This window comes from Poeciliopsis prolifica, unplaced genomic scaffold, assembly GCF_027474105.1.
Source record: "Poeciliopsis prolifica strain line A6 unplaced genomic scaffold, Auburn_PproV2 SCAFFOLD018, whole genome shotgun sequence".
Lineage (NCBI taxonomy): Eukaryota > Metazoa > Chordata > Actinopteri > Cyprinodontiformes > Poeciliidae > Poeciliopsis > Poeciliopsis prolifica.
Window position 1 is genome coordinate 8,482,046 of NW_026562393.1, and position 23,081 is coordinate 8,505,126.

A 23,081-nucleotide genomic window follows, 5' to 3' on the forward strand; every position below is an offset into this window, starting at 1 on the left:
ATTTTGAGAACTCTCCAAAAAGCCTCCAAAAAAGAGGCTTGGTGTTTAAGAGGTTTAAAATTAATTGTTGCTTCAAGCAGATTATTGCACAAATGAGTCCCTTAACAAAGAAATTATCTTCTCAAAACAACACTTCCAGATGACAGAAAGAGTGTGAAAAGTATGATCTATTAAAATACCTATGCAGTATCGGTACATATTTCATTTTATATGCTTGAATCAAACATTCTTCCTTAGTAGTCATAGATTTTATTTTTTCATTTCAACATTTTATAAACTACAATATTCTGTAACAATTGTGTGTACTTCTTACCCACCGTTAAAGGGCAACAACTTCTGTGTGCATGCCAAAAAATAAATGCCGCAACACATTTAAAAAGACTGAGAGAAATTGGGATCAAGACTGAAGTACTGCGGCAAATTTTGGCATGGAGCTCCCACTTATGCCATTTTATTTCATCACCCATGAGTCTTCCAGTGCCAAGTGTTTATAGCCAAAATCATCAAACACCTGCACTATTAAATTATGACATTCAGCTTCTTAACTAGATGTCACCAAAAAGGGTTTTTTTTTCCAGCCAAAAATTAAACTCAGGAGATTTTCTTGCAATGCAATATAAAGATAATAAGATAAAGTCATGGTGGCACAAAAGCAGTTTGACAAACCATATCACTGATGCAATTTTGAAACTACGCCCTTCAAAGCAAATATATCTGTTCATCTTTGCTGTCTGCAGACTTTATGGAGGGTGTGACCTTAATACACTCACTAAATCTTTTTTCCTGGCAAACAAGGCAAACAAGGCATACAAGTCAACGGTTTACAGGATAAAAAGTTAAAAGCGTGTGCAGTTTGCTCACCTAGAGCTCAGGCACAGCATACCTTATGATAATTGTGATTTTGAGCAAATCAAAAACACAGTAAGGAACCCAACACTGGCAGGTTGTCACAACAAAATCCAGGGGTGATAGTGATTATCTGTCAAGAATCATTTGAAAAACCAAGCAACAGTCTCCTCCTGAAGTGACAAAAGATGCTGCAAGAGTGTGAACTCACCAGGACTCTTCCCGTCAGCGTCTGGGCGGATATCATGACTCCAGCCCAGTCTTTCACAGACGTCATCCAGCCCACCTCGCTCGCCGCAGCGTCCTCTTTGTCCGTACGCTTAATGCCATCGCCCGTCGTGATCCGGTGTACGTCCTGAAAGGAGATTACAGTTAGGACTTCGCCATAGAATCTGAAACTTATAAAAACATGCAACTAGAAACAGTCTCAAGGAAAAGCAATCTGCTGTTTGGTCATTTTTCCACTAATGCTGTGCTGGTTTATGTAATGTTTTATGCGGTTCTTTCAGTTGGAATAAAAATGTCAATGTATTTTGTGCAAAAATAATTTATAACCCTGTCAGGGTGCCCCATCCTTATTAATATCTGATCATTTCCCTGAAAATTTTATTTTTTAGGGTAGTTTTAAATGGGATCATAATGTCTTTTAAATAATTTCTTGGTATTACCAATTGAATTTGCTTCTACATAAAAAAACATAATACAATTAAGAGCTGGAATAATTACTGACGTTTTCTGAATTAGGGTTGTATTAAAAAAAAGAGAAAAACACACAAACAAGAATTTAGAAATGGAAAAAAAATTATATTCTATATTTAACAACCAGGTTCAATGCCTCCAAAACAAACCTACGCACATGTTTGCACACATGCATTTGGTAAACATTCGGGGAGAGAGAGCAGCAAAGACACTCTAGGAGTGTATCTATGGCAGCCACTGAGCTCCTGGTGTTTCTGCTTCACTGAGTGGGCTGTCCGCACGCCTGCCTGTCTGACTGACTGTCTTTCTTACTGCTTTTCCATCTGTCTGGTGGGACTGTGATGATTCACGGAGCAGGAAATCAAGACAGGATGCAGAGGTTAGCCATGTTCCCTGATGAAACACCCTGCAGCCACAAGGCTTATATGTGGTACCCTCACTCACTCATCCATTGACACTCTTCTTGTTCAACAGTCAGCGGGGAGACAGACCATTCACGTGGTCACTATTAGCACGTGTGGCATCTGCTGCGAGTCCCTTTTTGTGTTGCAGCAGTCATACCTGAGATTTTAGCATGCTACATTTTCCAGATGTAGCGCGGACAACAGCGTGTCCCTGTCATAAGGGCAGTGGGTTTCAAAGAACTCCTGGCACTCAGCATGTGTTCAGCTTCCAGTCGACCATAAATCTTTGTGAAGCTTGAGGGAATAGCATTACTGAATTAAATAAAGAGGTGAATGAAAGTGGTTTGCAACACATAAATATGGCCAAAGCAGTTATGATTAGGGAAATGAATTTGTCTGAGAAATAATTCTGGTGTTTATGACGATAATGCATAGAAGTAAATAACGCTTCCATTTAACATTTTATTATGAAATAAATTAACTCAAAATTACCTGAAGTCTTGACTTCAGGTAATTTACTTCAAATCTACTTCAAATCTACAAATATGACTTTGTATCGTTCATAGAAAACACAAAATAGCTAAATACAAACATATGCCTGTTTAGTTGTCATTGTAAACTGTAGTATTTTGTTTTAACACAGTTTTGACTGTGGCAATTTCAATTGGAGCCCAAACTGTAAATCCTGTAACTTCTGTCTGAATAATGATCACTGATATCAGTCCCCAGCTGCTTTAGAAAATGCCTGAGCCCTATCTACAAACTTGAAATGTATGTTTGTAGCTAGACGTTGTCAAACAGTGCGGAGACAGGCAACAGTTCTGATAGAGGAACTGGAGTGGCTGTGCGAGGGCAGTTTTTTCATGGAATTTATTGAAAACATAATTAGTAACTTCTGTTTTGGAACATATAAGGTTTTGTAACATATCCTGCATATGACTGGAGGCACGCCTTTAGAAAATGAATTTATTGCTGGCTTCATTTTTCAAAAAAGCTATTTCCACACCGCTGTTTAACAGAAACAATTTCTGAGAGAAATTACATTTGCATGTGTAAACTTGTTTTTTTTTCAGTGAGTAGGGAATTTAAGGCCCTTTTCAAATCCAGCTTATTCAGTTTAGAAAGACTTAAATACAGACATGGCAATAAAAAAACAGAATGATCATTTCCCTTTTTAACTGTCCAACTGTTTTTATCCTAAAAGATAAATCACACCTAAGACTAAGTATCTCATAACACAGAAAGGAGTCAACAGTACTTATTTTGTGCATGAACCTTCATCAGATATGAACAGTACGAGGTTCATATCTGATGAAGCATGAACCTCGTCAAAGTATGGTGGGCGCCTGGCTGGAAGGCCATGATTCATGAGGAGTGAGCCGGGCCCTGGTGGGGGTCCTGCTCCGTTCGCCTCTCTGGACATAACAGTGCACTTTCCCCCTTCTTGTTCCTTTTGATTCCTAGCCGAGGCCACATGCGTGGCGTGTTGCTGGCTTGATGCTGGGGGAAATGGTGGTGGGGTGCGATGGGGGGAGTTTGGTTCTCTGTGTCTCTTTGCCCAGGGGCTGCTGCATATGGCTACTCTGAGGGAGTGCCTGGAGTCTGTCTATCTGGGGCTGCTGCAGCCTCTGGGAGTAGTGCTACCTTCCCCTTGCTACTACCCAGTGGTGGGCAAAGCTGCCCACCACTGGTATGCAATCATGTGGCATACCTGATATAGTGAGACAGAACAGGTAAAAAAAAAATGCAAAGGATCATTTCATTGTTAGTGTAATTCAGACTGCATTTCTACTTCAAAATCAATGCTTAGACTGGTCAAAAACTATGATGAATGAAGATCTATTCAACTAAGCGTACAGCTCTAACCCTGCGGCCCTCAGGTTGAAATTGGGAATGAATCTCCTTTAAGGACCACTTTTGCTACAAAATGTCCCATGTGGTGTTATTGTTATGAACAAAAAGTATCATTTTACCCCTTCTGAGGCCAAACAGAGTACCTGGATCCCTCAAAATGCTGCAGACTGACATCACTAACACTGCCAAAGTTAATCGTTTAGTATTTTTATCTAACATAAGAGAGTTTGTACATTATGATGAGCTTACCAAATGGTAAAGAAATGTATTCGAAGATAGAAAATCCTTATTATGTACAATATAATACAAAGTAAATATTTCTTCCACCCACTAAACGTCTCTGGTTTAGTAATCCTCAGAAATATTATGGCTGCAGAGAGAAATGCAATCATGTTCAGAACCATTAGTCACAGACAAGCAGAACTGTATCAGGCCTCGTTTCACTTTCTACAGCCTGTTCAGAGCTCTGCAGCTAACCTAATAACACTATAATAACACGTCCAGTTCACTTAGGAGTAAATACAGACAAGAAAATCCAGGGAGTGAAATTTTCATCTAAGGCAGTTCAGTGGTATCGAGAAACGAGAAAAAATATATTTCTTAAATATACAAAACAGGCAGTTGTATTTTAGTGTGAGGGTATCGCAAAATAAAACAAATGGGGATTGTTATTCTATGCTTTGACCCGGACAATTGAGGCTTACCCAGGTTACATCATTTATTTTGTAAAATAATCTTATCAGACCAGCCTTAAATCATAGCGACCAGGGAAATAAAATCTGAAGTTACATTTGAATCCCCAAAAGCAGATCAGGGACACAGTGTGTGTGACAAACGTGCCGTTTGACTCATCCGTCAGTTGCCTTTTGTATTTATGACATGAAACTTGATACAAAGGCCTCCTGCTCCTCAGTAATAAACTGGCAGCAGTGACAATGTATCTGCCTGGTTATATGAAGACTTCTCTAAGACTAAGGAAGGCCATAGACATAAAAAAACAAAAAACAATGTGGGTGAAAAGAGCACTATTCCTGAAATAACATGGCATTTAAATGAAGCTGCGGAAGTTATGGACAGGGAGAAAACTTTTTTATAAGATTACTTTGCACTCTGAAACACGAAACCCCTCGAAAACATGTTAGAGGCTACATTGTCAAAGACTCCAGTCATCAAAGAGGGGAAACGAGACAAGTTTAAACTGCTACCCATGCATTTGAGGCTTTCTGTCATGATAACATTGTTCCAGTTGTTAAGCATGGCAGCGGTAGCATCATGTTGACGGTTTGTTTTGCTATCACTGGCACAAAATGGTTGGAAAAATGACGACAGAAGACAAGTTCTGAACTTCAGGTCAAATCAGCAGATAAACCAGACTAACTTTAAGCTTCTGCAAAAGTCTGCCCCAAAACTCACAAATCTACTAATAGTGTGACTACGCTTAAACGCAGGACCTTGTTGATGACTGGAGTCCAGAAACTCTCCAAGTTGTCCATAGGTATGAGTGCATTCATGGTGATTTGTCTGTGTGTTTCTGCGCTGCTCTGTGATGGACTGGCAACCTGACAGTGGTATACTTGGCCTCTCACTCAGTGACCATTCAAGATGGGCACCAGTTCTTCCCACAACCCTGCAAGGATTGCAAGAGGAATCTTTTGTTATTGATAGATGGATCAATAACATCTTATTATCCATCCTTTGTTACAATAGCAAGTTATTGTGACAATAACTCTTATTAAAATCCTTATTGTTCAAGTAGAGTTCTATATTAGCTGATAATTCCGCACTGAAACAATACATTACTGCTTCCATCTCTTCCCATTAAGAAATTATGCATTTGCTTGATCTTTATCTCATGCTTTGTGCAAACAGTAGCTTAGTGCTCTTCTTTCCTTTTTAAGCAGATGTTCAGTTAAGCCCCAGAACAGTGGCATTGATGTTTGTTTCCATTTAATACATAAAAAAAGTCATTTCATTTCTTTCCGCCAATTTAACTTTTTTTAAATTTTGTATTTCTTACCAACAAGATCATAAACAATTTGTCTTGATGTGCAAGTTTGTCTTCGCTCTTTCGTTGTATTAATGAATACGATAACATAGGCAGAGCTGAGGGAAGTAATAGTCGTTAAGTAGGCCTAATTGGCATCACGCTGTTATCCGTCAGCACTTTGATGACCAAGTTTAAAAATGTAAGCTGAAAAACACATCGGCCACAACTGTCTACTGTTAATGCCACTAAAAGCCGAGTTCAAAGATTAATGATCTGTGACTCATGACATCGTCCAATTATTCTTTTAAAGGGTGTGGTGGCAGATTTTATCTTAAGGTCACACAGAGGAATGCCTTCAAAGCAGCACTGAAGTGTCACGTTTTTGACATTTATATTTCAAAATACACTCATGGCTGGTTTGTATTTTTAATTTCACTCTGCTAGCACCAGACAGAGACGTTTAAATCATCTTCTGCTGGAGTGTTTTTTAAAAGTGATGTGTTTTTAATGGCAGCAGGAGCCGGGTAAGTCATTACAGCCACTTGGTCTCCTCCAAGTCACTTTGCTCAGTATTCAGCGCCTCCAAATCTAGGTCTCACAACCTCACCTAAATCAAGTCCGTCTGACACTGGAGGTCATTGATCAGCACTGTGAGTCTATTCCCAGAATTCACCATGATCGTTTGTCAAAGGGTCAGCACATTAAACTTGAATATAACATGTAGCTTCAGATACTTTCTCAAACAAATCAATTATTTAAAAGTACATGAATATAAATCAGATTATTAATAACTCAAGATGCAGAAATAAAGATCCTGAAATGTCTTCCAAATATCTTCAGGACTTTTCTTTCTACATCTTGGGTTATTAATGTCTCCCAACAATGAGATCCTGCAATGAATGTTTTACTGAGTGAATGAATTCACCGAATCAATTTATGAACTCTTTTTTTTTTATAGGTTTCATCATGTTACAACCAAAACTTCTATTAACTTAGTTTTTTTATTTGATAGACCAACATAGAATAGTGTTTTAGTGTAATAATTTCACATAAGTGTTCTAAAGTTTTTGAACATAAAAAAAGATGGGGTCCATTTTTCACTCCAAAACCATTAAATAAAATCCAGCATAACCAATTGTCTGATTGTGATGTCTTACGAGACAGGAAATCTAACTTAAGTCTAACTCAAGGCATTGATTTAGAGCTGCAAAGATGCGGAAAATTGAGCATTTTGTTCTACATTTAAAATGCTACGTGTGGAAGACAACCACCGATGCACATCTTCATTAATGCAGCATCCTCATGAGTCACTACTAATGAAAGGCAGTGACAAACGGTACTATGATGAAGCAAACAGGAAGACGGAGGTGTGAGTTGATGGCGAGGACAGGACTAAATACACAATACAATGTTCTTGGAATGAAACTTGACAAAGATTTTGACAGACTTAAGACTGTGTCCAGCAGGACAACACCCAAACATGACACATATAGCTAGACATGTGTCATGTTTGGGCGAGAACAACCCATTTAAAGTCCAAGCCCAAATTAAATTCTGACAAAACTATAGTGGGGTTGAACACAAAGGTGGATCTGAATTTTAAGATTCTTATTTGTGGAAAAAAGGTTAAAAATTCCCTTTTTATAAATTCCCCTCAACTTCACAATTATACATCGCTTTATAATTCCAATAAAATACATTAAAATTTGTTAATACACATCAAGCAAGGAGAAAAACTGATTTCAGATGCATAAAGTACATTTTTCCCCATGCTGTTGCTCATCATTCCTAAACTGAAATCATTTTGTGTTTACATAAAGGCAATGTGACTGGAGAAGTAATGAATTGACGCATGAGTTCCCATACTTGTATGTAACCACCAGCAGTTTCTATAACATCTACAAATGCCATCAACTGCACCTTTGGTAATAAAAAGCAGCAGGCTATGAGGCAGAAAAAACCCAAAAAACATTTGTGGCAATCACAAACCTCTGAGATCACAGATGGAGCAATGGCAGCCAAGCTGCAGCATGCTGCTTATATTATGCAATGTAGTAGCTAATAAGTAGCTACTACTCACATGGCCAATTAAATGAACAAAAGGAGAATTCTTTTTCACTTATTACAAGGAGTAGTGATGAACAAAGTAGCCTTAAATACTAATAAATTGTGAAAAATAACTACTAGGTTTATGTATGTTTTCTGTGAGTCATTTTTTATGTGTTTTCTTCTGTTTTGCATTTTGGAAAATTAACATTTTTCAAGGATTATTTCTTCTCTTTTGAGGCAAACTCTATATATATTGCTTTAAAATAATTAATATTTTTTTTAGGTTGTATATTAATGATATTCCTGAAGTTTGTTCAAGTCATATTGCTTTTAGATGAATGCAGATCACTCTATTGTGCATTTAAAGGCATCAACCAATAAGCAAGCTGCAGAAGAACAGCCAAGTTTAATGGTTAAGAAACATGAATGTATCTCAGTTTTCTTTTCAAAGTCTATAATTAGAGAGCCAGATGTTATGGTGGCAGGGGGAAAACCGCCATTAGCAAAAGATTATAAGTATATGGATGTAATAATATTTTCACACTCATTTAAAAGTCAAAAACAATTTGAAATTAAACGTGGTGAATCTTACACAGATGAGAAACATTGTAACTACTGAAATATCACAGATGTAAATGAGCAGCGAGGTTTTGTCTCATGTGAATTACTGTCTGATCAGTTCAACGCAATCAGAAAGACCATTAAAATATTAGTCGTTTAGATATTTGAACTAAACATATACTTATCTACCTTGATAAAACAAGAAACAGTGTTTGTATGCTTTATTAGTGAATAACGCTGTGCATGGTTTGGCCAAAATTTGGCTGAATAATTTCATGAAGGAAAATGAAATCCAGGGAAATAAATGCCTTTGGGTAGTCAGCCATCTCCAGTAGGGAAGCCAGTACTTGAAAAACTGAGAACATGTGATCGCTAATCACATCTGGGATCCCATAAAAAACATTCAATAGTCATAACGAGTAACTGTTGCATTAAAAACCATAAATTTTTTAATACATCTATTATTTCTTAATTAAATGGTGTAATTTAATGTTTTACTCCTGCTTTCATACAACCAACCTCCCTCATGCTGCAGATGGGAATTTGTCTTCATGGATAAATATTTCACATTAACAAAATGAACTGAAGCAATTATGTTAGTTTATACGCACTGCCCATTTTAAAATAACTAAAATGAATGTCAATGTTTCTCTGTTACATTCAAACTCAGAAGAAATCAGACTATCGTATTATTACTATAAATGGGTCTTTTTCCACCGGCGAGCTGCATCAACATTCACCACGCTTGACACGCTATGCTTGCGCTCATCTTTAAGGACATGACAGAAACAACAGCAACGTAGCACTCAGCTGTTTGAACTTACTAAATCGTGCCTCCTGAGTGTCATCGCTTTAATTTTTCAGACAGCACTTTAAAGCACCACGAGATCAGCTCTCAAACTGAATCCGCCAATCACCACCTGATGCTACTGAAACTTCAGAGGCATTGCCAGAGGCTAAATGTTAGCTGTGCATAAACCGCCTTGGGAACATTTATTAAAATAAAAACACTCATAAACAATATGAGTCTGAAGTATTTCATATCCAGTGTGTAGAAAAAATAAACCATACACAGTTGTCATTGTAGTGTCAATACTGCTACGTGCTAACAATATATTTGCACACTTGGAATAAATGCCACTGCTCTAAATTTCCACTCTTGAAATAAATATTAGTGTGACAGAGAGACTAAAATTTGATGAGGAAAAAGTAGTAGAGGAATGAGATCAATAGAGCTTAATCACGACTATATAAGAAGAGTATGTAAAAATAATGCAAAGACCTTTAAATAAATCAAAATTAATAATGAGGGCTTTATAGTGTTACTTTCCTAATTTCCTGTAGCAGCTGGCTGTGCTGCAATGCTTCTTTGAAAGGTCCACTTTAGCATAAATTTTTCATCATTCCTTAAAACTCTGCTACGTTAATAACCGAAAACACAAACAAAAATTTTGTCAAAAACATGATCATCTTTGTTGCTGCTTATTTCATATCCCTGTCATACAACTGCATATCGTCCTTGTGGTTCAATGCCACTGAAAGATTCACAGCATTAATTATAGACTGTTCCAGCATTGCATTCTGACACATTTTATGCTGCGGCATGCACAGTGTGCCCACCATATACCACACATGTACCAGATATAAGAGCAGTGGCCCAACAACAACATTATATCATGTTTTAATTTAATTTTCCAAAAAATATCAAAATAATAGACTTTTATGATAATATTCTATCTACTGATTTGGTCAATTTTTTTTTATGGTTTTTGGAAGGAATGGATCATGTTACATGTTACAAAAACAAAATAGACTTACAGACAAGATGGTGGTAGTGTGATGGTCGGGGCAATGCTTTGTTGCTTGAGGAGTGGAATGAGCTCACGATCACTCGGGTTACGCAGCTTTACAGTGTTTACAACTCAATGCCTCAAAAAGCAAAATGAAAATTTTTGTTCAAGTATATACTTGAGCAAAAATAAGTATGTCAAAATATGCACTCTGATGAGATCCAAGAAATGGATTGCTGTTGCTTGGAACGACCTTGAACTTCAAAAGTGTCTGAATTACGACATCCCTGCAAAGAAGAGTGGGTGGGAAAATCCTGTCATTTAAACAACTCATTGACAGCTATAACAAATGGTTAAAGGTATAAAAAGGTAAAATCAATTATATGGGAATTAATTTCACGTTCTGTAATATTTAGGCGTACTGAAAAAGCAAAAACAAGAAACGTGTAAGATCCAAATACTTCTTTACAGAAGAAAGTAAAGCAAGACAAACACATCTCAGTAAAAGTGCATGAACAGTAAAAATTGTGCACCCTTCATCCCAATAGATACATAATATACAAAATAGGGGTGAATCATAGGAACACATACTTCAATAATATTATTATATTAATATCTGAAAGCACACCAGCAGATCTGACAAGTAAAGAAACAAAGTATATAGAAGCTTAATGAAGTGACGGAAAAGTTAAGTTGATATGTAATTGAGCCACCACAAAGGAACATGGAGACGCTCTTAATGCTAATGAAGTGACTAACTAGCTGCTACAACTTCTTTTCACTGAGCGCTGTGAACTGTTCCTTTTATAAAGAATGTATCCTCAAGCCCCACCACCCCATCCCAAAATAGTCGTGATTTATCGGAACCCCGCAAATAATTTGATTAACCACGACGCTGGGAAGACAAAAGCCACAGTTCCAGTGCCTCGGTGTCAGATCAGTCAGAACAGCGGGTGGGAAATGTCAAGCGAGGTGGAATCTGGTGAAGGATCAAACAGATTATCAACTCGTTTCTATGAAGCATTCTCCAAAATCTTGTTGTTTGACCCGTTAATGACATGCACAGAGTGGGGAGGGAGCGGGGTGGACTGTCCCTCCAACACAATCTGCCACATCTCACAGCCTCGACAACTGCATAACACACAGACATTTACTCTTATAATGAAATCCATTGCTTCCTAGTTGCTTAGCAACCAAAACACTTATTCATATGGCGCATACTGTAAGCACCTGACACTGCATTTCTGACTCGTTGGCGTGAGACCGATTCTTGGACGAGGAACAGAGAACGTTAAGAAGACAGGGGAAGGAAAGGCTGAAAATGAATGCCAGGAGTGTAAGAGAAAGTAAAATGCAAAATAAATGGGCAGGTTCGAGTGAAAGGATGATCCATGGATGGCTCACTCCCACAGAATGTGCACAACAGGTTGGTGGAGCTCACTCGCTCACACTTGGCAAAAAAACCGAAGCAGGAAAACAAAATCTGACTGCTCTCTTTTAAATCACGTGGAAATATTGGTGAGCTGCGGAAAATGAAAGAACTAATACCAACCTTTTTGTTGTTGTTGTTTTTCTCTTGCATTCTGATGGCTATGTGAAATATTTTTTGTTAACAAAATCTAGCAAATCAGGGAATGGACTGCTAACTTTTTGCGCGATTTAAAATGAACATTTCTTAAACGTTCACACGCCATTCAAAAGAGAAGACCTGCAGTTATGGATAAATAGCTCGCATTCTTGGAAATATATATCAGCCTGTGAGATATTATAACAACATTTCTGTCGTTTTATGATTATCATCCTCAATTGTTCTTCATCTTGATATTTCTTTAAAATATATACTTTAAACTTGCTTTTAAAGTGATCTTTTCACCTTGTTTTTTTATTTGCTAGACAATTCCATAACTTTAATAACAAAACCACACTTTCAAATTAATTAAAAAAACAAAAATGTGGTTGAATTACTTTTATTATAAAAGCTGAAAATTTACAGCTAAAAAAATTGTATAATATTGTCCTTTACAGTTACGTTACCATAATGTATCATTTCCCTTTTTCAGGAATGTAAAAAAAATGGCCACACTCATAAAGGAGTAAGTTTAATTATATAGACAACTATATAGTAAACTTACACTATATAGTTATATTTGTTGTAATTAGTTATAATTATGACAATTATATAATTATCACATTTATGATTTTCTCTCTGATAAATGGATTATTAAAAAGAGACTAAAAACTCTCCTCAGGCTAAATTAGCAGCCTCTCTATCTTTGTCCTTCAGTATCAGAAGCAATAAATTTAGCTTTCATTTAAAAAAATAAAGACCACAAGCAGTCAATAACTACAAGCATAACCAATGGTAAATCGACAAATGGTGGACAATCATTTTCAGAATTTCAGCTTATAAACATCAAAGTAGTCATAGCTGAGATAAATCTGAGCTGTTGTCTCTAAGTTGCCTCCCACAGTTGAACAATCTTTATAAATGTATGTTTTCTGGGGACAAAGCAACATACAAAGTTTCATCAGTCCACCTCATTGTTCTGAGCAGACATCATTCCACAACAGCTTCCCTGATATCCCGAAATCCGACAAAGTGCTTCCTGGGATGATGGATTAGATCTTCCCCACAGCGGAGGACCAATCAGGGTCACAGAGACTTAAAATAAAAAAAGCCACTGAGATGCATTTCAAACATGTATAATAACTACTACTTATCAGCGACATAGCAGCTGATATGCACTGCAAGTCCCAAACACCACAAGATGACGTTTCTACTCCTCACATGATCATGTTTTCTTTGAACTTGAGCTTCTGGTGGTTTTCCATCTGAATGCATTTGTGCTTGAAAAAGATCTATTAAGTAGTCACAACTCTGAGCAATTCTGACAATTTTCTATGGATTGTGAGAAATGCCCCAAAACAAAATATTCATAAGGAAACCTGAGGGGCATGCATAATAAATAGAAAGGTGCATTTGCGTCAGCCACACAAGTCAAGTTTAGTTCCTGCGGATGCTGTTCATCATGGAATCTCCAAGTTCATCCACAGTTGCATTTTGTACTCGGGTTAACAAGCCTTCACTGATTGCACACAGACTGGTACTTTGTTATACATTCATATGTATTTATTTGCAGATCAATGTTTGGTTTTATACCACTGTATATTGCTTCTTTGTACCAGCGACCACAGACTATAGTCATGACTTATTACAGTAGGTGTTGCTACAAGAAATGGGGTGGAGGTGGATTTTCTTGCATCGGCTCTTTGATTTGAGCAATTACAACAGGGTGCATCTTAATTTAACTTTTTTTTTTTTCCCAATCACACAGAGAAAGCATAACTGGTTGTTCCTATTTTTAATGAGTATATTGCTTTGATTGGATAAATTCAGTTAATTTACTGTATTCATTGCAATGCCTGTTGTCTTTTTTAACATTATTTTGCTTTTTTTTTGTAAATGGATTTCTCTTGAAAATGAAACCCTTTGTCTACTGAAATCTTAGAAAAGTACTGTCACCAAAACTTTCCAACATTTCATCATGTCAGAGGAGCAGCCAAAACATGGATGGCAATATTGGAGGACTTGCAGAAATCCAAAGCTCAGGTGGGGGAATCGGTTGACGGGAAAGCTATAAGCTCACAAGTGCAGGAATATGGCCTTTATGGAAGAGGGTTTCTTTCCCTCTACAAACCATATCGGAGACCATCATGTCGAACAATTTGTTCGAATCAGAAGAAACTAAGATGGAACTTTTGGCTTTCATGTGTGGCAGAAAACCAGGACCACAACTGCAATTGTATGGAGAAATTGTATAAAGCCCTCACTTGAGTGACTTTATGAAAATGCACACCGCACTTTTCAGTTTAAAAACAAAACAATCCGTTGTCCTTCAAATTCCCAATTAGAAAATACTTGGTGGTAAAATCCACTTTGTTGTTAAATATATTTAGGAGAACTGATACTTTTTGCAAAGCACTGTAGTTAAAGACATATTGGAGACTAAATATCCCAATCAAGCGAATCAAAACCAGAATGATCAGCCTAACTTAATCAAACGGGTTGCTGGTGGGGATTGTGCCATCTTGGATCACTCTTCTGATCAAACTGCGTTAAATAGAAGTTCATCTACCAACAAGTGTGAAGTCTCAGTGTTAGGAGTACAAATCTTTTTAGCGCCGCACATTAGACCAAGAATAACAGAGTTCATCAGTCAGAGTCGTGTTCTGTGTTCTCTATCAATGGGGACCTCAGAGATCACTGATTTAATTATAAGCCCATTTTATAGATCAAACTGACTGGACACGCTGTTGTCACGCACTGCTCGACTCAGCAGGAATAAAACCCGCGATAAAACACCAAAACCTACCTTCTTCTTGGCGTTACAGTGACAGCACACGGTCCACAGGTACTTTAGGGTCCTCCACAGGAGGATAATGAAGAGCCCCCCGAAGAAAGTGACCATGGAGGAGGCGAGGAAAGCCCACCACATCCGCTGACCGCTGCTGTCACAGGGCACGTCGGGCGAGAACGGGATGACCACGTTCATCTTGGATATGTGGATCGAGGGATCCGGGCTGTATTTCTCTCCTTTCTTTGCCATCGCGGACTCTCCGGTCACCGGCCGGAGCAAACAGATCAGCTCGGATGGAGAGAGAGAGAGAGAGAGATTCAGGCGCTCCGGGGAGCTCCAGCCAGCGGCCCCTGATGCCACAGCGGCTCAGGCATGTTTGATCGCCGCGCCTTGCGCTCCTCTCTCCCGCTGCCTCTCGTCTGCACTCACGAGAAGACGGAAGGTTGTTTAAAGTTAGGTGGACGGCAGCGAGACGGAGAAAGGGGGAATAATAATCAGAAACTTCTGAAAGCAAGGTGCGCCTCAAGGATCGAGTCCACAGCTCGAGTTGCGCGTCATCCGTTTGATCTGTGCGTTAAAAAAAAAAAGAAAAAAAAATTACATTATCTCCGCGGTCCAAAAAAACCTCAAACAAAACAAAAACGTGGTGTTTCCTATATATTGCTTACTATTATCACCTAAAAAGAAAATGGGAGCGCTGTCCTCGTCAGGCGATGATTCACTCACTCCTCCACCTTGTTTTTGACGGCGCAGCTTTCAGCCGCTCCTCTCATCCTGCGCACTGTTGAATGCGCTCCTCACGGCGAAAAGCTGAAATATTCTGCTAAAAGGAGAAAAGGTTTCGCTTTTTTGTAATTTTCTTTATCTTTATTTTGTCCTTTAGCTCCAGCGGCCGCCTGTCTCATCCAATTGTTGGAAGATGGCATCGCAGATTTACAGGTAGCTGAGGGGAGGAGCCATCAGCAGCAGACGTAGATGCTCCCAGTTATTTATAGGGACCGATTCATCAATGCTTTATGACCAACTTTGGTGTCTCCAGACAATAACTCAGGGGAAACGTCTTCATCACCTGGAGGATACATTTCGAACCCCTTTATAAATATTTCAAACACTGAAACCTTAAAATATGCTTTTAAAAGGATTTTTCGTTCAGTGGCGCCACCAAGGGGGGATTCAGGTGGGACAATGGCCACCCGTGTAAAACTTGCTCCATACATTCAAAATTGTCTCCCACAAAATTACATAAAATAGATAAAGAATGTTTAGGTCAACCTAACTTGCAGCTGTGCACAAGAAAATTATGAGATAAAAAGGTAAAAAATCCTGAGTACTGCAGTCATTGCTTGAAAGTGTAGTGGCAGGACAAAGTGTATGAGAGGAATGTGTGTGTGGGTGTGTGGGGTGAAGGGTATTTTTTTCAAATACAAAGTCAGCATAGAATTCTTTAATAAAATTTCACTGCACTTTGTTTCCCATGATTACCATCCCCGGCATGATGTGACATTTGTCCTCTCTTCCACCAATACCTGGTTTAATAACCATTGCATCATTGTGTTTGATTGGCCAAAAATAAACACCTAAACTAAACCCCATAAAGCATCCAATGTGTCTCCTGAAGCAGATTAAACGAGACAAACTGCAGACCATAACTAAAGCTGCTTCCACGAAACCGAAGCAGAGGCACAGGCAGATCTCTTCCATGTCACCACACATCGATGATTCATGCAAAACAAGCCCAGGCCAAATATTAAAATAGTAAAGCTGAAATATAATCAATCAGTATTAAACATATTTCCGCTTGAATCAAATTACTGAACGTAAAAATTACTTTAAGGCCACCTGTTGCAAAACTAGCTGCGGATGCCTTCTATTGCATTTTGTAGATCAGATTTACATCAAGATTGCAACAGATATTACGCCTGAACATGTGTTGTATTTATTCCACTAAACTTTATATTAATATGGTTTGATACAGCATTTTGCAACACCCAGTTTTTCTTTCAGCAGTGCCACTTTATGAGTTACTCCTTCTTGTAGAGAATCTTAAGGTCTTGTGGTCAACAGTCTTGAACTGTAACAAGACATTCCAGTATTAAAATCTTTTCTGAAAAATTTGAGTTTTCATAAGTGATTAACCATCATCATCAAAATTAAGAGACATCCCCAGATGCTATACTTTCCATTTAATTGCTATATTGCAGTTTATCCTTTTGTATTGAATTAAATTATGTTTTTGAGAGAAGACATCCTCCTAGACCAGGGGTGCCTAAAGTCGGTCCTCGAGGGTCAACATCCTGCACGTTTTAGCTCTCCAGGTGCGTTAAACCAGGGAGAGAACTAAAACATGCAGGATGCCGGCCCTCGAGGACCGACTTTGGGCACCCCTGTTCTAGACCAACGCCTAAAAAAGTGATGAAAAAAAGCACATCTTACTTATCTGAAATGGTGGACTGCACCCTCTGGTGGTGAGTAGGTCAACTTTAACAAAGTCTTGCAGTTGATCAAATAAAAAGAAAAACAAAACAAAAAAGAACACACAAACTACTTTTGAACAAATTCACAAAATGCTTGCAATTCAACTATAGTTAGTTTTTATTACTTTTAAGGAAATATTAACATTGAACTCATCGCAAGTGTTTTATCTAAGACGAAATGTGCCAGGATGAATCACAAGGTACCTGTGAGCATGTTTAACTGACAGCCATCTATGATATTCAAAATAAAAATAGTCCCTTCTTTCAGTTTAATTTAACAAACTTTAATTTAACTATACTGGCAGAACTGGAAATACATAAGCAGGGGACATAGTGTCAAAACTAGAAAACCTGTAGCTTTCCAGGACAAACAAAACCTGGATTGGCACAATGTTATTTATGAGGACTGAAATGGAAAGGGAACCTTCATACCACAAAAAAAAAAAATATATATATATATATATATAAGGAAGAGACAATTTTCTCCTCCATAAATAAGAATTAAATGGAAAATATTCTTCCTAATAATTAGAAAAAATTAAATGAGAAAAAAATGCATATAAATATAGAAAAGGAAGAGAGAGCATTGTAGTCTAGTCCATCATCACTTCAGGAATATGTGGTCCAACATTATTTTATGGCAACAACAAGGAATTTTAGGAGTGCTACCACATCTGAGGGAGAACAAAACATTCAAGTATCAAATACTAGTGTAAACAAACCTATCTGCTGCTCAGTATATCACTAATGTAGTGGGAATATTGCATTGTTACCATAATTTGTGCTGGTGTTTGTAGAATTGAGTTAGCTGGGATGTTAACAAAAGTATCAGCAATTTGTAGTGCGCCCTATGATTAAAATAAAATGCTACATAAGTGTGAGAGTGGGATGAAGTCTCTACGGTGCTTCATCTGGAATCCAGAGGACTTTATTCTGTTCGTGCTCCACGATGGTCGTGATTTGAGTGCAAATGGAGGAGACGCTGCCTCCTTGGACAACGCCTGCAACACAGTGGAGGGTGGGGAAGGAATATTTACATGATAAGCATCCAAGTCAAATATGGTTCGTTTCTAAATATTAACTTGACTTATGACGAGTAAATAAAATGTCTAAAAAGTAGAAACAAACAATGTGAGTAAGTTCTTCCTGTGTTTTTTTCTAAACTTTCTTCTTTTAAATGTCATTTTTAAGCTGATCAGAGTTTCTGCAAGCGTCTTTTTGGTAACCCATTTATTTCTGTCTTCCCAATGTATAGAGATACTGTGAAAAAGCAAATAATTTCTTTTAGCAACTCCATCCTAGACTAGGTGAGGACCGAAATGTATAAAATTACTTGTTCATCAGTGTGGCGTTTGAAAATCAACACACAAAAAGATGTTCTAGTTTCCAGTTATTTAAATGAGACAGTGGGGTTGAACTAATTAAAGCTTAGATCTTTGGAATTAACAAGAATATTTTCCTCTCAATCTCTCAGTTGTCTCTATAAGATAAAAACTGGTTTGTGTTCTCATTTTTTTTTAAAACGAGCCAGCAACCTGTCCCTGTTTTAAAGGATCAGAGACGGTGCGTTTGCTCCCAAAGCTGTGTGCCATAAGTTGCCTCCTCTTGTGGTCATTAATCAGCTGGACAGTTGTGGGTTTCAGATTGTCTGCTGCTCCAGATCATAAATCTTTAACCCTGATCTGATAAATAAGATGGGCACAACTCGGATAACCTTCACGCTCATGGCTTGAAATGAATGTTTGCGTACATTCCATTTCAAAGCTAGGAGTCGGTTAATTACGATTAAAATAAATAATTTCCACCAACCTGTGAAGAACCGGCTGTAATCCTGCTCAATTTTCTGTGCCGCTTCAAACTGCTCCTTGGAATGTTTCTGAGAGAGTTTATCCCGCAGGTAAACAGGATCCTTCTGCTCCCTGAGGAGAAAATATCCACAGCGTTTAGCGCCTCCAAGCAGCTTCATAAAAAGCTGCAACAGAGCAGAGCGTCTTTTAAATTAAAAATATAGTTTTATGGACTGCATTTAGATGAACAGCAAGTCACCACAGTTAACAGTTGTGTTTGTCACTTCATTGCTTCAAAGATGAATAACTTTTGTTCAAAATCCTCCAATACGCACGACAATTTTTATCATTTTGAATGTTTAAGATTCAAAATGAACAGTAACTGAAAGTACCAAGTATTCATAACCCTTGAACTCTTTCACACTTATCATATTACAACCTCAGATATTCATGCATTTTATTTAGAATTTAAAACTATTGTTTTTGTAGATAATAACCACAAAGGTGTAGCGTGAGTACATTTCTATTCAGTGTGCCGAGTCAATACATAAAACGCGAAAGCTGAAATTTGAAGAACGTTTTTTTTTTAATTGTAAAAAAACTAAATACTGGATATTCCGCTAAAAGCAACATTTACTGACATGAATCTTGACAAAGATAGTAAAAATCTTTTAATATCTAAACATTCATAATAGAAGAAGCCGTAATCAAACTCTGCTGCTGCCTCCTTGACTATAAAGGTCACATTAAATACTTGAAGCTATTGTCAGCTGCTCCATCAGTCCAGGTGGAAATTACAGCCACCCACACAAGCTCCAGGAAGCCCCTCCCAGGACAGCTGGCACTCAGCTGATGACATTGAAGGCTTAGCAGGAATCAATCTCGGCCACGTTCAACTGCTACAGTTTCATAGATTTGCAGCCATTTGTGTGTGCGAGTGTGAGAGAGGTCTCGAAAGCATGAGAGCTTGTTCTCATTTGTGCCTGTGCTTACGTGCTTGTGCACAAAAATAATATGATGAGAGTTCAACAGATTAAATCTTCCCGCGTGATTACAAAATGGGGAAAAACAAGGAGACTTCTTTGAGACTCGCCGGCTGATCAAATCCAAAGAAATGAAAAAAAGAACAAACAGCTCAGAGAAAACGTTCAAGATTTGAACCGTGATTCTAATCAATAAACAGCAGCTTCAAGACAAACGCATATCTTCAGGCCAGAAAATGAAAGGTGAACCACACATGCTTCCAGGGCCATGGGATTACTCACTTTATCTGCTTGGCATTTTTGTATCGAATGAATATGACGATTGGGTAGATGTGAACGCTGTGAAGACGTTCGATGGCGTGAGGAGCAATGTCAAGTAAACAGTGAGAGTCCTATGAGAGAATGACAGCAAAAAACCTGCATGAGAAATGAGGGATGGTGCAAAGCAAAATGTCGGTCAAGATTTAGCTAAATGTATATATAATATAAACATATTTCTACAAGATGCTCTCTGATTTGAAATCCACTGTAATTTAAAGTTTTTTCTGCTTTTATACTTTACTTTTCAACCACCATGGCCGTGTTCTTCGTTAGTACACGGACGAAGAACAGTTGAGCTGCCGTACAAAACTTTGCTGTTCAAGGACACTGACGACATGAGCAAAAAGCTTTACCTTCTCTATGATCTCTTTTATTGACGCAACAGTTGTCACATCAAAATGGCCGCTCCTCCGTTTGTAATCGATGAACACGCAATCCTTCACTCCTCGCTCTATTGCCTGTTGGGATGCCTTCATGATTTCTAGATTTGAAAGCAAAATAATACAATCATAAACTTATTTATCTTATCTAGTCATTTTCTGGCTTTAGTACAATGTCATATTAATAAATTTTATGCGAGTGTGTCTGGCTAGCACACTCACCAGGCAAGCAGCGGCAGAAGTTAGCAGGAGCCTCAGTCACCAGCAGGTCCTTACAGGCCTCCACTAACGGACCCAAGATCAGCACCGGTCTGGGGGAGGAGCAGTCCACCTTCTGAACCCGCTGGTACATCAGGCTCATTCCATCTGAGCAGGACATACAGAAATGAACTTTACCCTGGTCCACCAGTCGGCAATCACCACAAGGATTATTATTTTAACCTGAAAGGAATGCTCTAGAACTAAATGTACTTGTTTAGTTGTATCCTACTTCATAGGATCAAGCTAACATCTCTGGCAGTGCAAAAATGCTGTGTTCTCATTTTCTAATTTAGAGCAGGAAGCTGGGAATAAAGATAAAAAAGGACTGGACTTTGAGTAAGTCTTTCAAATATGTTGCTGTAAACCTCATTCTGAAATTGTTTGGAATAGACAAGATTCAGTAAAACTTTGAAGCTGGTCAATAACTTTTAGTGTCAGATTTGAAATGAGCACTGAAGACATCTCAAGGGGGAAAAAAAAAAAAATCTCACCTTCCGGGATGGGCAAAGAATCTGTGCTTATGGAGTCGAGAGCCATCAGATCCTTCCCATCCTTGGAGCCGCTTCGTTTGTGCTTCAGCCGGCGACGGAAAAATGACCTCCGAGCAGCAGCAGACAAGGACTTACTGGTTCCGTTCTCATCCTTCATGTCAGACAAGCCATGTCTTTTGTAAAACTCCTGATCCATCCTAAGAGGCATTTCAGCACATGCATGAATTCAAATGTATCCAGAAACATGTTCAATATAGACAGTGATCATGTTTCACCAATTTAGAAATTCAGATAGTCTTAAAATGATCCAAAAGTAGTACCAACTTTACATAGCAATCAATGGGCTCAGTTATGATGAGAATGGCAAAATGTTGACATTTTTAGTCTAAAGAATAATTAATCAAATACATTTTTGATATACCATGAGTCAGATAAATTTACAGGTACAATAATGTAGTCAATTCTAAAACTATTGAGCTCTGACAAACGCAGAAGTCATTTTGTCATCTACAAGATGACACATGAGCTTACTTGGAATTATGAGTTTAATACAGTTAATTAAATTCCAACAAAAACTGATTTACAAACAAATTAAGTCATTGTCATCGGCTGCACTTACATGTATTTGCTTGGGATTTGTCCCCTCTCCAGCCTCTGTGCATTCTCATCAAGCTGCCAGGCCATCCAGAAGCCAAAGTTGCCATTTGGTAAAGTGTCTTCAACATACAGGATGTCATCCTTCCTAAAGCTCAGCTCCTGCTCTGCTTCTGCAACCCGCTCATAAAGCGCTCTGACAAAATTAAACCACCATTATAAATGTGTTCATTCCCTTTAGGGAAAACAAACATTAACATGCAAAATATTTCATTCTGAACCACACATGACATAAAACAAGTAGAAACGATGTGTTATATGTCTCATTTATTAAACTTAAACAGCATAATCTTTCTGCTTTTACTTTTTAATGGAGCTCCTATTTTTTGTATTTCCCAGGTTTAACATTTATTTAGGAAACAGTAACAAAATGTTTAAACTCTAATCACCTGATGAAAAATCCATCTCCTTGAGATTCTTTGATGACAGCAAGGCAGTCCCCAAAGTTCTGGACCTTCAACAGGACTTGATCAGCTGGTTTCAACATTTCCAGGTAAGCATCTTCTTTAGTTTTATTCTTCATGCTGACACCATTGTACTGAAAGAAAACAATTATACAACTGACAAATAGGACACAATTCTTCCAGAGACAAAGAACAATGACATTTACAGTAAAATTCATAAGAGCATGTGTAACAGAGACAACTACACGAAGCACAGATGTTGAACTTGAAAGTCTAGACAACACAGGACACATTTTCAGCTACATACAAATGTATAACTGAATAGCATCCAATAATTTCCTACTTTAACTATTGGGAGACATTTTTACAATAAATCTGATTCTTTACACATCACAAACATTGATAAACTCTGGTTTTACCTCCAGTATTAGGTCTCCAGGAAGCAGTCCGTCGGGAGTCTTTGCCGGGCTTTCATCATCCAGCATTTCCACAAAGATGCCACAAACATTTCCTCCACAGATCTGCACACCCAACTCTGTATCAATCCTCTTCAGCCTCACCAGGCGAGGCTCTGCAGCCCGCAGTAAAAGGGAACCTGGGAGCCTGAAATTAAATCAAATGTTTGAACTCCGTAGAGCATGAAAACTTGCTGCTTAATTGACTTTTCAAATGTAACAGCGGTAAAATGAGAACATTCAAAAGGCAAATATCGTTTTATTTTGCAACTAGAAAATCTAGAAAACATGAACATAAATCAATATCAACCCATTCCATTGGC

The 23,081-nt window shown here is 38.0% G+C and overlaps 2 protein-coding genes across 20 annotated transcripts in view; both read right to left on the bottom strand.

The window, feature by feature from the left end:
• Positions 1-15,489, bottom strand: part of LOC129367878 (calcium-activated potassium channel subunit alpha-1-like) — an 89,056-nt gene extending 73,567 nt beyond the window's left edge. For 8 of the 15 annotated variants that reach the window (XM_055042522.1, XM_055042521.1, XM_055042518.1 and 5 more), the window contains exons 1-2: positions 14,564-15,488; positions 1,058-1,201 (exon numbers count right to left, since the gene is read on the bottom strand). In XM_055042522.1, coding sequence (XP_054898497.1) covers positions 1,058-1,201; positions 14,564-14,797 — 378 coding nt within the window. In that variant the 5' untranslated portion in view covers positions 14,798-15,488. Of the gene's footprint in view, positions 1-1,057; positions 1,202-14,563 lie in introns of all 15 variants that reach the window. The other 7 variants (XM_055042511.1, XM_055042515.1, XM_055042512.1 and 4 more) reach the window with 2 other exon arrangements.
• A 1,633-nt stretch (positions 15,490-17,122) lies between these two features.
• Positions 17,123-23,081, bottom strand: part of LOC129368105 (disks large homolog 5-like) — a 28,942-nt gene continuing 22,983 nt past the window's right edge. For all 5 annotated transcript variants that reach the window (XM_055042953.1, XM_055042955.1, XM_055042952.1 and 2 more), the window contains 9 exons: positions 22,723-22,906; positions 22,289-22,437; positions 21,865-22,035; positions 21,246-21,442; positions 20,716-20,859; positions 20,467-20,594; positions 20,075-20,184; positions 18,832-18,941; positions 17,123-18,023 (listed from right to left, as the gene is read on the bottom strand). In XM_055042953.1, the coding sequence (XP_054898928.1) occupies positions 17,920-18,023; positions 18,832-18,941; positions 20,075-20,184; positions 20,467-20,594; positions 20,716-20,859; positions 21,246-21,442; positions 21,865-22,035; positions 22,289-22,437; positions 22,723-22,906 (1,297 nt within the window). In that variant the 3' untranslated portion in view covers positions 17,123-17,919. The remainder of the gene's footprint in view (positions 18,024-18,831; positions 18,942-20,074; positions 20,185-20,466; positions 20,595-20,715; positions 20,860-21,245; positions 21,443-21,864; positions 22,036-22,288; positions 22,438-22,722; positions 22,907-23,081) is intronic.